The sequence below is a fragment of the Mastomys coucha genome, unplaced genomic scaffold, assembly GCF_008632895.1.
Source record: "Mastomys coucha isolate ucsf_1 unplaced genomic scaffold, UCSF_Mcou_1 pScaffold6, whole genome shotgun sequence".
NCBI classification, from domain to species: domain Eukaryota; kingdom Metazoa; phylum Chordata; class Mammalia; order Rodentia; family Muridae; genus Mastomys; species Mastomys coucha.
Genome location: NW_022196912.1, coordinates 90,113,379 through 90,128,620, shown reverse-complemented (window position 1 = coordinate 90,128,620; position 15,242 = coordinate 90,113,379). Strand labels below are relative to the sequence as shown.

Here is a 15,242-nt window from a genome sequence, read left to right as displayed (position 1 = left end):
TCCTCCTTCTTCTTCTTCTTCTTCTTCTTCTTCTTCTTCTTCTTCTTCTTCTTCTTCTTCTTCTCTCGATAATGTAGAGTCCCTTCATAGTCCTTAGTCCAGAAGCTATTTCTAAATGACATCTGTATGCAAAGGAAAACTATTTTTTCCAATGTAGTCTCTCACTGGGTATATTGACCACACTTATGAGCAGGGTCCATGCCCCACAGTTGATGGCCTACACAAAACAAACAGTGTTATTTTTGTAGACTTTTGTCTTGTATTGCTTTGTTTTTGGTGGTTTTTTTTGTCTTATTGGTCTTTTGCTTGTATATTATGATTTTTGAATTTGTGTTTTTATAGGGTTATTTGCATGTATGTATTGTGTGTGTTTCTTGAACTTTTTCTTCTTTTTAAAAAAATTTTCTGGCTTTGTTGTTTTTTCTAAAGAGAGAGAGAAAAAGACATGGAGTTGGGGTGGGTATGAAGGTGGGAGAAGCTGAGAAGATTTGGGAGAGGAGAAATTGAGGTCAGAATATATTGTAAGAAGAATTTATTTCCAATAAACATGTATAAAATGTATGTTTGTGTGTGTGTGCATATGCTTTTATGATAAATGATAGAAAACTTTATATCCACCTCCAGGGGTTACTATAGTATCTTTAAATGTGGGAGACATCCTAACCTCAGTAGAACACATTGTTTCTAGGTTCACTGTATGTTGGAACTCATGGTGCACAGTTTATCCTTCCCTTTCCTTCAATCTGTTATTCTTTATAGAATACATGGAATTAAAATTAGATTTTCTTTTTTATCACTAGACCCACCAAATGATAACAGCCCCTTAGACATCACCTCAGAGGAGCGCCTTTGGTGATGGGAACATTTCTTTCATGGTTTTATTTAACTGAACCTTTCAACAATTTATCTTGCATTTTTAGAGTCAAAGCCAAAGAGATGTTTCTGTCTGAAGTCATACTCAGCTGCCAGCGTGTCTCACGGAAAGCAATCAGTTCTAAATGATCAGCTCTTCCCACTACACAGGCTCTCCATGTTTTCTCGGTCTTTCCTTCAGGCTCCCATATTTACTTATGATTCACAGAATGCTCAGATGCCCAAGCCCCCTTCATTTTCACATAGATACTTTTAGTCTTTGGATGATTTAGATATATGGCCCAAGTTTAGCAAATAATTGAAGATAAGTTACCCTTGCATTTAAGCAGAATTAACGAATATTTGCTCAATTTTCAGACACTGTAGCCAAGTCAGTTTGAGTCTGTCAAAAGTACTTTAATGGGATTCTGCTGTTTTGTTTATTTACTTCTAAACATATGGGTAACAACTTGAAATTTACATTTTTACAATTCTCCTTCCATAATAGTTATGGTTTGAAAGTGACCTTTGTCCAGGTCTGCCTGGTCTCTTAAGGGAACTGAATATTGCTCTAGGAACGTCTGCATATAGCTGGTGGGAGACAGGTCCTGCAGCTCTGTAGAAAGCTCCTGTTCTCTGTGTGCTCTCTGCATCTGTCTTTAATTTTGATTTTTCTTTAATAGAAAGGACAGGTATTTTCCACGCCTTAGGGTGGAGCACAAGTATTTTAGCCAAAGTTAAAGGACTCTCGTAAGTAATCATCTCAAACAGCTTTTACACATCAACTACAAAAAGAGTATTATGTGACTTTGAAAAATGTTAGGTGGGAAAAATTGACATATCTTTTGAAGACTGTTCGGGAATGCCCGAATACCAAGCCCTGCCCTCCAAGACTTCCATCATGTAATTGAGTTACAGTAAATGGCATTTTGCAAATGAGGCAGTTGAGGTTTCTGATTTACTCAGCCAGGGTTAACATTTGGGTTTGTAACCTCTTTTTCAACTTCTTCCCATTTAGTGTCCTATTAAAAGGAGGCATTTCCTACTCTGGGGAAAGTTTACCTCCGTATGTTACTAGTGCCCAGTGCCTGGTGCCCGGTGCCCGGTGCCCAGGCCCTGCTCTGGGTGTGGGAGGAACGTATTTCTGTCCATCCTTCTCAGACTCCCTGTCCATTTGACCCTTAAAACTAGAATATAGAGGCTGTCTCACAGCCACTTGAAAATATTCATCCTGTTCTGGGGCATGTCTGAGCCTATGAGCTGAAAAAAAAAATTCTACCTTGATATTTGGAAACAGCTTTTCAGACAGCCCGTCTCTGCCAGAATTCCGAATGTGGCTGTTTCCGCAGGAAGGCATGACTCTGACACCAGCTCTTTTTGTCCAGATTTCTAGCAGGTCCTGGAAAAAGAAAAGAATTTTCAATGCTTTTTTTTCTCTTTGTTTATAGCCCTCTCTGCCTCTAGCTCACCATGTTGGAACAGTCACAGGCCATGAACACAGCAGTGTCTGGCGGTGGTTATTTGTAAAACTGTATGTCACTCACAGTTCCCAGACATGCTGTGTAACACGAGGAGCAGGAAATAGGGAGGAAGGCTGGCCTGGAGATGATAGGGTTATTTCCAAGTCCCTGTCTCCTTCTGCAATCATCTCAGAAAGGGTTGTGTCCTTCTATGAACCTGTTAGAGCCACAGAGACTCAGTGGCTGGAGATGAACATTATCTTATAAATCTCTCCGCAGTGCTCTGGCTTCTGGAGCCTGCTGAGGGACTCAACTCATCTGGTGTAAATGACAAGTTAGCCCTTCTATGACTTTGGTTAGATTCCCCAGGTTTAACAGGTAATTTAAGAGCACTATTATTACCGTGACCATTTAAACAGAATTGGCAGTGGCATTAGGTGACCCAGTTTTGGACCCAGGTATGAAGGAGGTTGTTACTTGGCTTTCAAGGAGGACCACTAAGATGCTTTAAGTTCTCAGCTGCATCAGCTACACATCTACTCTCCAAATCCTGAACCTGATGAAACCCCTTCATGCCCCTACACCTGGACAATTTGAGGGCTTTTATTGCTCTTTTGCTTGATAAAAATCTGATGGAAAATGAACTTATTTACTGTTTTTTTTTTTTTAATCGTGATAGAATGTTCTTTCAGTGTGCTGCCACTAAAGGTTATTTCTTATGCCTCCGTCTATTCCATTGTTGCAATATATTTGTCAGTTCTTGGGTCTGTCCAGACCCTGAGCTTTAAAACTGCGAAACCTTCATCCCTCTGGGGAGTGCAGTAGCTGTTCCTTGAAGAATGATGCAGCACAGCTGAGCCTCAAGCGGCAGGAGGCAGCGGCTCACCAAGACACTGGAGATTCTCAACCTGTGAACACACATGCTATTTTACTTTCCCTTTGATGATTGCCCTAAAGGTTTCAGGTAGCACTCCATATACAGTAGGTATCAAGTACTAGTGACGTCTCCTGTGTCCAGGGACACAGCCATCAAAGTGTCACATAAGTCCACCGGATGGAAGAGAGGGGTCTTGGGACAGAAGCAACGTTTGAGATGCTCTTCTGGGAGTCTGAGTTGTCCGGGCAGTAGGTGTTGCTGTTGCAGCTAATTGGAAACACTTGTCAAAGTGACAAGACCTGAGAGGCATGTAGGAGTGATCACACTCGGTGAGTTTGTCAGAGGCTTCAGGACACAGACATAAAGGTGATACTTGCTTAAAAAGCAAGACTGCCCTTGTGTACAGAAGTTGGGAGACCCTGTACCTTTCTTTAGAATGCTCCTATTTTGGTCTAAAAATACACTCATTAAATCCAAACATTTGGTAGCTAATAGAGAGTTAGATGGTTTTGTTTGATTGCTTTAGATCAAGATTGAATTCAAGGCCTCATGCATACAAGACAAACATTCCATCACTGAACTGCATCCCCAGCCCTTGTTAAATTGTTAATTTTAATCTCAATTATTTATGAGACAGGGTCTTACTAAGTTGTCTTCACTCTGTAGTACAGACCATCCTTGAATTTGTGATCTTCCAGCCTCAGCCTCTTCAGTATATATAAGCCTGATTATACTAAACCAGCAGCTCTGGTTAAAGCATTGTATTTATTCACGTAACAAAACTGCTGTTTTGGTGCTGAAGCAAGAGAAGACGTGGCAGAGTCTGGGAAGCTAGCCCTTGCTGTGGCCTTGACACCCCTCTGTCCTCTTTCTCCCTCTTTCTCCACTATAGGTACCCCTGTTTGGTTTTACATGCAAATCGCACCAATAAGAAATGAACATGAGAAGGTGGTCTTGTTCCTGTGTACATTCAAGGATATTACACTGTTCAAACAGCCCATAGAGGATGACTCAACAAAAGGTAATTTCCAAAACAAGTTTCTGTACCTACGAAGTTGGTGGCCTATTATATATAACTACACTCCGGCAAGATGGTCATGTATTGTCTCCATGAGCTTCCTGTATACTCACTGCATTTAGGGAAGACTGAGTCAATCATCTTGCAAATGTGTTAGTCTTCAAAAATAGGCTATAAAAGTGCAGAACCTAAAAGAACAATCTAGATTATGTACATATGTCTCAGCTTGTGGATGGGAACAGGGCCTAGTGTACATGTTCCTGATACAAAAGCACTCCTGCAAGAGCAGACACATCTCAACCCAAGCCTCCATTCAACACAGAGGTAAGACAAGTGGGAGGAAGTCGGAGTTCTTGGAGTTCATGACCCTTTTGTCCAATCGAGGGGTGGGGGAAGGCAAGAATAACGAGCAGTGCAAATTTATTCATGAAACAGTTTCTTAATAAAATATTTTGAGTTTGCTAAACTCATGAACTGTTGAGTAAACTCAGACATCAAAGGAACTCAAGTTTAAAATGCTGAGTGAGGTAGCTGTTGGCTATCCCCCCTCCATCCCAAGCTGCCTGTGTTTTGAAGAAATCACCCTGACTGTGAAATGAAAAATGGGAGTCATGGTTGTCTACAGCATATTTTCTCTTCCTGCTTCCCTCTTCTGCTGTATCTTCTTATGGCCCTTAGTTTCCTCTACATTTGTCCTAGTGAAGTGTAGGGAGGAATTCCATAGAGCATGGTTAGTTAGGGAGCAGCTTGATTGGCACTTCAGCACCCTGTACCCAGGGAGCTTTAGAGCGAAGGGATTACACATAGCCAGGGCTGATTTCGCTGAGGTCCTACCAGAGAGCTGTTGATAATTTGATGGAGTTTTGTTCAACCAACTGAGCCTTACTGGATGATTACATTCAGTTTACTTATCAGCTTCTATTTATGCAGTTGTATATTCTCTTGAGTGGAAGTTGTAACATCTTGTCATAAAGAGAGTGGCTGGCCCAATGCGAGCCTCCCAAGTGGAGCGTTATTGAGTGCAGCATCCAGAGATGTGACTATGGAAAGCTAGAGCACTCTTTTCTTCTTTCTGATGTAATTTATTCCCAATTTATTTTCTCCATTTGGGTTTAAATTAGAAGCTGGTGTCATATAAATGGAGACTTTAAATTCATTTAGAGATAGGTTTTATAAAATGTATTTTTTTTAAAGAACCTCTTAGGAGACCAAAAGGGAATGCCTGCCTTTATGCAGCTGGCAAATGTTCCTTTCCCTTCCTTCTGAGAAAAAAAACCCAGCACAGAGCTTTAAGCTTTCCAACTGCAACTATAATTACAGAAAATGACATTAATTTATCTCTTGCAGGTGAGTCTAAATACATAATATTGTATCTATTCACATTTTTGTTAGTATCAAATTAAAAGGAGAAATTTTATACTGTGCCAGGCATTGAAAATATGACTGAACAAATTAATTTATACGTGTCTCTGGAATTCTAGACTCTATGAAATCATTTTCTGGAAGATCAAGTAAAATATCTAATTTAGGGCCTAGATAACAAACACACACACTCTGTCTCTCTGTGATAACTCCCTCCCTCCCTCTCTCTCCCTCTCTCTCTCCCTCCCCTTTTTGTATTACCCAGGCAAAGCTACAGCTCAGTATTATGTCGTTTCAGTCATACAAATGCTGGAATTCAAAGCACATACCATCATAACCAGCTAGTATTACCTTTAAAATATTAAAACATATTTCTAGCCATCTTTGTACTTAATGCTGATTTATTTCTTTGAAACTTCATGGTGCTTCAGACAAAGGCTTGAAAACATATTTTTTTCCTCTGTTGTATATGGGACACTCATGAGAATATACTATATTATGAGCCATACCTTTTTTTTTGACCAATTTAAACAAATTTATACCTTTGAAAATGTATCCCAGACCATAATGGAATCAAATTAGAACTCAATAACTGAAAGATGCATGGAAAACTCCCAACAATTTGGAAGTTGAGGAACACATTTCTAAATAATCTATGAGTCAAAAGATCTTAAGTAAAAATATTTTGAACTAAATAAAAATTTAGCTCTTTCAAATTTGTGGAAGAGAGTAAAGGCAGTACTTAGAGGAAAATATGTAATGTTAGATATACATTTGATGAAAGAAAATGACTTAAATAAAACCAGTAACCTAGTTTCCATCTTAAGAAGCTGGACAAAGAAGAGAATGTTAAACCAATGCAAGTGGAGGACAAAATCTTAAACCATATGGGAGAAATCATTGAAAAACAGGACAACATTGGAGAAAACCCCACCAAAATTCAAGGCTAACTCTTACAATGAAAATATCATTAGAGCTAACCTCTAGCTCTGATAACCAAGAAGAAAGAGGGAAGACACAAATTGCCAGTGGAGAAAATGAAAGGTCTATGTCCACTTATACTCTGGCTACTGAAGCTTAGACAATGATCACCCTATGGTCACCATTAATGACTTATCTTAATGCCTCATCACTATTAAATACTTGAGCAATAAAGAGTAATTGACCCAAACTAAGGAAATAGAAACTATGAATAGTTTCATCAGGAGACCCTAATAAACTCTGAAGGAAAGTATTCCTCCTTTCCCTTCTTCTGGATTTTACACACCCATATATGATAACCACCATTCCTCTCTTCCATACTCCCCTCCCCTCCCCTATAAATGCCTCCCTCCCTAAATGGGTCATTCTAATCAGCTTCCCAAAGTATCAGGGTTCAAGAAACATGTGGGAAGAAAAGGAAGAAAGAACACAAGAGCTGAGGGATGGGGAAGAGGCCTGTGCACTGCTACCTTCTGGACACAGCTGTTGTGGACATGCACCCACAGCTTTTCTGGGGTTGCCTGCATGTCGTCCAGGTCTCTTCCAGAACACAGAAGCAGAGGAAAGTCTTCCGACTCATGTGGAGAATACAGTACTGCTCTGATAGCAAACCCAGGAAAGACAGTAAAGAAAAAAGAAATGATAGATGAGTGTTTCACTCTTAACATATGATAATCCACAAAACTGAATTCATAAAGTATGAGAGGAATTTTGCATGACAATCCAATAGACTCAATCTTCAAAAAGCAATTCTCCAAATCAGTGAGGTGGTTAAAAAACAAACAAACCCATGTGATCCCTTCAGTTGGCATAGAAAAAGCATTTGAAAAATTCAAACTCATTCATAAAAAGAGTTTGAAAAAATTCAACATTCATTCATGATTTAAAAATCCCCAGAAAAGTAGAAACAGGGGTATGATTTTCCATATTCTCATAAGGAACATCTGTGCAAATCTATGGCTGACAGTGAACTGTATCCTTGGTGAGGTGCTTAAAACATTAAAGATAAAATGGTTGATATGTGATTGATAACCTAAAACATTCTTCAAGTGAATTTTGATGTCTTCACACATGAATGGCAGTTAGCTTTGAGTGAAGGGTTTTTACATCCTATTTTTTACCCCTGAATATGCATATATTTATATGAGAGGCACGTTTTCCCCCTGACTTACCCTATGTAATTTATGACACAGTTGAAGCTGCTCAAGGAAATACAATGCTTCTGCACCATTCTGTCCTGCTGAATCTTAATGGTAATTAGTAACTTTGTATTTATGGAACCTGGAAGTTGGCAGCATTTTGCCATGAACTGGGGGGACATATGCAGGTACTTGAAGAGCTGACTTATCTCTGAAACAAATGCTTCTCCATTCTTCTATTTTCACTTTCATCACTCTGCATCCCCATGTAAGTATCAGAGTGCTTGTAAGACACAGTCTCTTTTGAGTTCAACTATCTATTTTTATAAATTGTTTTTGAGTAACCCCAGACAGATCAGAACACTTGATTGTTAATGGTGAGTTCAATAAGTATGCAGATAAAAATCCGGGGAACACTATTGGTATAAAATATCTTTTTCTAGTTCCAGAAATCCTAGAAGATGGGCTAATTTCAAAATAACTTTTATTCTGAGACTCCCGTATGCCTTCCCTATAGCTGACAGATAACTGAAAAAGCATTGCGTAATGCAGCTATGAATGCTGCATATGAACTACTTTCTATTATTCATGTGAACTGTACATTTAACATGAAAAATTCAAAAGACATGAAATATTTATGCCATTAAGTCATCATCCTACTATATCTTTGAAGCTAGTGATATAGGAATAGGAGAACATTTTTGGAAGCTTTGTGAAATAGTGTATGTTTTTATTTTAAAGACAAAGAAGAAACTAAACATTTTGGATAAACAGTACATGCATTTTCATTATAATGACCATGATATTAAAATGATTTAGGTTTAGAATATTAAATAAAAAAAATAGTGGTGTTGTCTTTGATCCAGCCTTTGGCCTCACAGTAACTTAATACAAACCTTTCATGATCTTTATAGGTAGAGTCTGTTCTAACCTTATTTTATCTGTTTTATTTTCCCAACCAAAAGTCAAACTGAGAATATTTCTGGGGATATAGGAGTGGCCCCTTCTCTTATATCCCAGTAAGGAAGACAAACAAAATAGTAGAAGCTTTCCTTCAAGTGCCCTGCGTTCTTGGTGATTAGCTGAACATAAGGATGGCAAAGGACACGCGGGAGGAGTTAGGAAAGTAAAGCAGTGGTTAGATAGGGGAGACGCAGGACCGCTGGGCAGCATGGAGGTCCTCTGAGGCTCTTGGTCTGAATTTCACTAGTGCCCTTGGCCCTCCTTCTGTTCTCTCCTTTTGTCCAGTCAGAGGAATGGAGATGAGAGTGGGGAAAAGTTGTGTTTATCTGAAGTTCCGCTAAAGGGTGAAGGTACAAGGGAAAGAATCTTCAAAAGGAGTATTGATTAGACAAGGGCCTCTAACCTTTGAAAATTTACCAAATTTGCTGGTTTGTATTCAGATTGATCTCCTATTTATATTGCCAAACACCCCCCCCCACACACACACACACATACACCCCACCCAAGACACTCAGACAAATGATTGAAAGACTTGAAGGAATGGGCTCTGAATTTGTTTATGAATCAGATCGGACAATGACTGTGGTGGTTATGGCTGGAGTAGTGGAGGCAGCCCTGCTTATAGCAAAGCCTATGCCCATCACAGTTTCATCCTGAATTATTTAGGTTTTGTTCTTAAACTGAGTGGTAATGTCTGATATCAACAATGAATCATGACAAATTATGACAATAAGGGATGGCAGCAAACAGTGTAGGGAAGATTCTAGGTAGGGGAGTCCATACTTACCAGGTTCTATGTTCATCATTGCTCATTGCACCAATTATGGAGTTTATGTTAATAGCTCCATTTTACTGCTGAAGCACCGCCAAACACTCAGGCTGATGTCAAGCCTCGTGTTCTCCAGATTGCCCATGACTGTCCCCACTTCTGCAGGAGGGAATTCACTGGCAGGCATAGGCACCTTAATTCCCTGTTCCCAAGCATAGGCCTCAGGAGGATGCTGTATTTCTTTCTGACAGAGTTGTGCTCTTAGAACCAACCAAATGTCCTGATGCTAATTCCACAAGGTGAAGTAGCCTTGTTACGTTTTGTACCTTGTATTTCGATGTTGGAAGATTTGTTCAGACAATCCATCAACCGTATCTGATACTTTATCATAAAATGCAAATTAAAGCCCAGGAGGTTCACGCTGTTGATTATCTTAGGTGTTCTAGAGATCATTATCCAAATCTCTGTCCATTGATACTGTACAGAATTTTCAAACAGACTTCCAAACTGCTAAGATAATTACCGTGCGAAACATCCTCTGCCAAGCAGTCATGACACCTTTTTGCCAATAATGAGGTTAAAAAAAAATCTTCCAGAATAAAAATAACATCAAAAAAGTAACCTGCTTGCAAAAGCCAATGCTTTTCTTTAGAGAGGAGACAGCGGAAGAAATAGGAGTAATTATGCCGGGCTGTCTCGTTGGCTGAGAGCAAAATTGTTTACCTAAGCTTTTTCCTTATAGATTGGAATCTTGTGTTGCAGCCCAATAGATTGATCTAACTGCCTCTGTGACTTCCTTTCATTTTTAAGATTAGGCAGTCCATGACAAAGAGGTTAATTGCAACCCAATAGAGCTAAACTAATGTTTTATTAAGAAGGAGTTGGCAGCCCGAGCTTTTAGGAGAACAAATGTTCTCATAATGCCATGAACAACTTACAGTGCGAGCATCCTACTCGTCATAGCCAACTGTCTGTTCAGATTACCCCGTATCGACCACGTCTAAGTAACATCAGCGAACTGCTGAGCTGTCAGACACACAGTTAGATTTCTGGAGAGAGGTGGGTGGATGCAGTCCTGGGGAGAAGTGAGAACTGCTGATGAGTCTTTTTGCTTTGACCTAGACAGTGTGATTGTGTGACTCTTTTCAAAGTTTGACGGTAGCATTGGGATTGGGGAAAGATCAAATAGACTCACGTAGTCACCAATGATGGCAGATCCAGAGCACAAAAGGATAGGTGTAAGAAAACTCAATGTGGTGTGGTTTACAGTAGCAGGCAATCTGTAGACTTCTTGAGCATGTGTCCGTGTAGCATATGCATTATCACTGAGTGCCTAATTCTTAGAAAAGATGGGGAACAGGCAAGAGTGAGGTACCATGGGGAGCAGGCCAGAGGTGCCCTTGTGGGTTGGTGGGAAGCCAAGAAGGGAAACTTCTGGCTGTTGTGTTTGGTGTGGCTTTTATTTGTTCAGGTGAAGTGTGTGGATAGGTGGTGGGAAGAAGGAGTTATAGAAGTCTTCAGAAAAATGCTAATGTTAGAGCATTAGAGCAGAGGACTGAGGGAGAGCCCTGGTCAGAGCTCAAAGGGGGCAGTGGTTCCTGTTCTTCTGGTGATTTACATATGAAAGGAACACACCTGGGCTTGGCTTTGGTTTTCCACATGCCTAAGCTTGCTGACAGGAAACTCCTACTGGATGTCTCCCAGACAATTGCCCTTGACTTTGGTTTCTCTATGCCAGAACTGGCCCCTCACCTAGCCCTACCTTTCTTTCTCAGCTAGTGGTCCTCAAGTTCTTTCTGAAGAGTAAGAACATTCTTTTACCTTCTTGGCTCCAGAGTTTGTTAAATAGGTATTGACACCTACTGAAAGCTGAGCCTAGCTCCTTTGTTGCATTTTCATTGTATCTAAGGCAAGTGATGAGATAATCTCTGTTTAACACTTCCACTCAGTGCTTCACTCATTCAACCAAAATGTAATTAGTGCCCTCTACAAGTTATGTTCATCAGATTATATATAGTTGCGAACAGACACATTGAAATAAGTGTTTTATGAGTACTTAAATTAGGAACTACTGCTCCCTTATTATGAAATGCAGCAACATCAGTAAGTGACAATAGCTTTCATGGTTGTGATTTTCCTTCCTCACACACCTCATCGTCAGCATGGTTGTAGGAGATGAGTGAATACTAATATTCTGAAGGTTTGACCTCTTGCTTGGTTTATTGCAAACATTCCTTCTGAATTTCTCCTTTGTTCCCAGATTTTTTTCTCGGCAAAACTTTATTGTATACACAGAATGCAAATAGGTTTCTCTTTTGACCACACTCAGATCTACAGAGCTCTCACATTATCTTTTTTAGAAATGTGAGCCTTGAGGAAAAAAAAAGATGAGCTGGGAACTTTCTAGAACTATAACACTCGGTTGATGTAAGGTGAGGAATTATCAGATATCATTTGGCATGTTGATGACTGAAATAGTTAAAGACATCTAAGGGAATCCTTATTATTTACACTCAACCCGAAAAAATGACTAAGCCCACTATAGGAACACATAAATGGGCTTTAGTCTCCAATAAAATTGGATTAGTCAGTGTCTTTTTGTTAACTTACCTACAGTTTTAGTGCCACTCTGAAGAGATGAACATTAGTTTACCCAAAGTAAACCATGACGGCATTGATGTTGCTGCTCTCACACAATGTGTGTACTATGGTGTATGAAGGAGGGCATCACACATGGCTCTAGGAAGCTTCCAAAATGAAGTAATCCTTCAATTGAGTCTGAACTGCCATTAGCCAAAGAGAATTCTAGATAGGCAGGATGAGTGTAATATAGAAAAGAATGGGGTATTATAGTATGTAAAAGGAACTCTGGGAGAAAACTATATTTTGAATTTGCTTTTTAAATTAATTTTCTCTTGCTTTAGTGAGGTTGAAAACAGTAAGAGGAGATGTTAGGCAGTAGATACAGTGTAAATCCTTGTGGTCAGATATGTATTCATAAATTATAAACTAGAAGGCTTAGAAGCGTGTGTGTGTGTGTGTGTGTGTGTGTGTGTGTGTGTGTGTGTGTGTTAGCATGGGTAGTGTTAAGTTGCTGTTTGGAAGGTTAGAAATAGCACCAGATAATTCATCTAGATCAGGGATATATGGTGGATTTAGGATTGGCAACACAGAGAGAAGGTAATAATGGGATGACTTTTGGACATGTTGGGAGCCAGATGTCTGTAGAATATCTTAGAAAAGCGTGGCCAATGGCAGAGATATGTGTGGGTCCAGCACACAGAAGAGGAATTGAGGTTGCCTATAGAGAATTTAAGTCGATTCTGTAGGTTGATGCTTCAATTTCTGGAGAGCTGATGGTGTCTTTGTTGCCTCATTGTGAGACCAGAACATTGTACAGAACCTTGGGTTTCAGGTAATGCTGCCTCCAGCCTAACTTTAAATTCTAGTCACTAGGATAAGATCCCTTATTAAAGAAGAAAAGAGGGCTGTCCATCAACAGATGCCAGCTCACTTCTCCTCCAATCCGTGAACACACAGAAGGAGTAGAATTGGTGGGAGCAGTTCTAAGTCTGAACGACTGTCTAAAGGCTAGTAGTGAAGTCCAGTGTTAACTATGCCCTGTAATTTGACAGGCATTAGTCTTCTGTAGACCCAGAGTTTCTTCAATCTATCGAGTCATCTGAAATTTCATCAAGCCACTATGTTCATCCCTTTTGACCAGCTGCAGTTTTCACTTTTAAGGAGTTGTCTGGGGACTATACTTTCAGCGAGTGATATGCAGAGATGCTGACATGGGTTTGAACAAATTTTTAATAGAGCTGAGCTTTTGATTTAGCTAGAGAAAGGATAGTTGAGACAGGGCCAGAATATGGCTGTTTTTTTTTTTCTATTTGCTCACATCTCATTGGTATTTCTTTGAAATTAATGATTTTAATAATGGCAATTTGAGGCCCCAGAAGAAATTTTCTTCCCATTAAATTCACATTCCTTTTCCCCAAAAGCAACTTCTCTCTCAGAAAATATGATTAGGGCTTTAGATATTCCAAGCATAACTTTTTAGATAGCGTTGCAGTTGTTAATGAGAGAAATAGCATTTGTTACACTACAAGGAAGGTAGAATGTATGGTAAGAACAATAATATGGGGGAGTGGTTGGAACTGAGCTATTCCTCCCGTATAACTCTGTATGCAACACATGGAAGAACTGTTTTCATTAAGGTGGCAGTAGCTGCTCTAGCAAACAACATTAATGTAGTAATGTTACATATTATTTTTATTAATAAGGAACAAAATTGATTTGACACAGGAGAAGCATATTTCTTGTTCATGTAATAATCTAAAGCAAGTGGCCCTGGCTGGCATCCTTCTGCACAGCCATCCAGTGGCTGGCATCCTTCTGCACGGCCATCCAGGGGCTGGCATCCTTCTGCACGGCCATCCAGTGGCTTTGCCTCTCCTCAGGCCTTGCCATTTCCATTCAGCTGGTAGAAGGGGGAGGAACCCCTTGATACGAACTTGCTTTTGCAATAGAGATACAGATGTGGCATCATGTTTTTGCTTACATTCCATTAGTGAGATCTAGGGACTTGGAACACACAGATGCATGGGACACTGAGAAAGGAGTTGCTGGCTAGGCAGCTGTTTTCCCTTAACAAACTCATACAAAACGAGCAGAACCACAGCAGTTTTTTAAAACCTAGTATCTACCTTGGCTATAGGGACAACATAATAGATCTGAGAAAGGCACAAATGTTACAAAGTGCCAGAAATATTAGGATGTACATCATTTTAGTCAGACTTCAAATATATAATGGGTGCTTACTTAGGAATAAAACTGACACTTCTCAGTTTTTCTGGATAGCATGGGATTGGCTGCAATCCTATGATATTCTGAAAGAATTCATTTCCAATTCATTGTATATGAATAACCAAAACTCTCTTTTCATCTTTTGAAGGTTGGACAAAATTTGCCCGATTGACACGGGCTTTGACAAATAGCCGGAGTGTTTTACAGCAGCTTACACCAATGAATAAAACAGAAACAGTCCACAAACATTCAAGACTAGCTGAAGTAAGTATGAGAAGGACTTTGTTTTCAAGGTAGTGGCGTTGATACACTTTTCCCCAAATTATTCAATATAAACATAATTGCTAGGTGATTATCTATCTATCTATCTATCTATCTATCTATCTATCTATCTATCTATCTATCTATTTGTAGAACTGTAGAAATTTGACATATTTCTTTTTGTTCCTTCCAACTTTTGCATGGAAATGTAGATCATGCTTTATTTGGTGATGCTTAGAGAATGTGTGATATAATTGAACAAATGAGACAGAGCATGCATTCATTCATTCACTCACTCATTCGTTCATTTGTGTGTGTATATGTAAGACATTAATTGAGGGTTTCTGCTTTAGTTGGGATTCTACAAAGGAAAGAAAGAGGAATAAGAAATAGGTTGGTACTAAGGAGTGAAAACTCAGAAAAAGAAACTGATAAAAAAGTCATGGGACAGAATGGGACTCCAGGGTCAGTTACAAGTGCGAGGTGGTGCCTAGGGGAGGGGCATGAATGCAGGAAACACAGAGGAGTCAGGGCCCGTGGAACAGCTCAGTAGGTAAAGGTGCTTGCTGGCGAGTCTGACATCCTGAAGTCTTTTTCTGGAATCCATATGGTAGAAGCAAGAGAACTGACTTCTGCAGATTTCCTTTGACCTCCACATGTGTGTCACGGCATAACTGCATTCCCAAATGTCATACACATACACACACACACACACACACACACACACAGAGAGAGAGAGAGAGAGAGAGAG

The 15,242-nt window shown here is 39.7% G+C and overlaps 1 protein-coding gene across 1 annotated transcript in view; it reads left to right on the top strand.

Annotated features, from left to right (window-relative positions):
* Kcnh5 (potassium voltage-gated channel subfamily H member 5) overlaps positions 1-15,242 on the top strand; it is a 289,555-nt gene that overhangs the window by 41,814 nt on the left and 232,499 nt on the right. The window contains exons 4-5 of the mRNA XM_031356245.1: positions 4,082-4,210; positions 14,379-14,494. Of these exons, the coding sequence (XP_031212105.1) occupies positions 4,082-4,210; positions 14,379-14,494 (245 nt within the window). The remainder of the gene's footprint in view (positions 1-4,081; positions 4,211-14,378; positions 14,495-15,242) is intronic.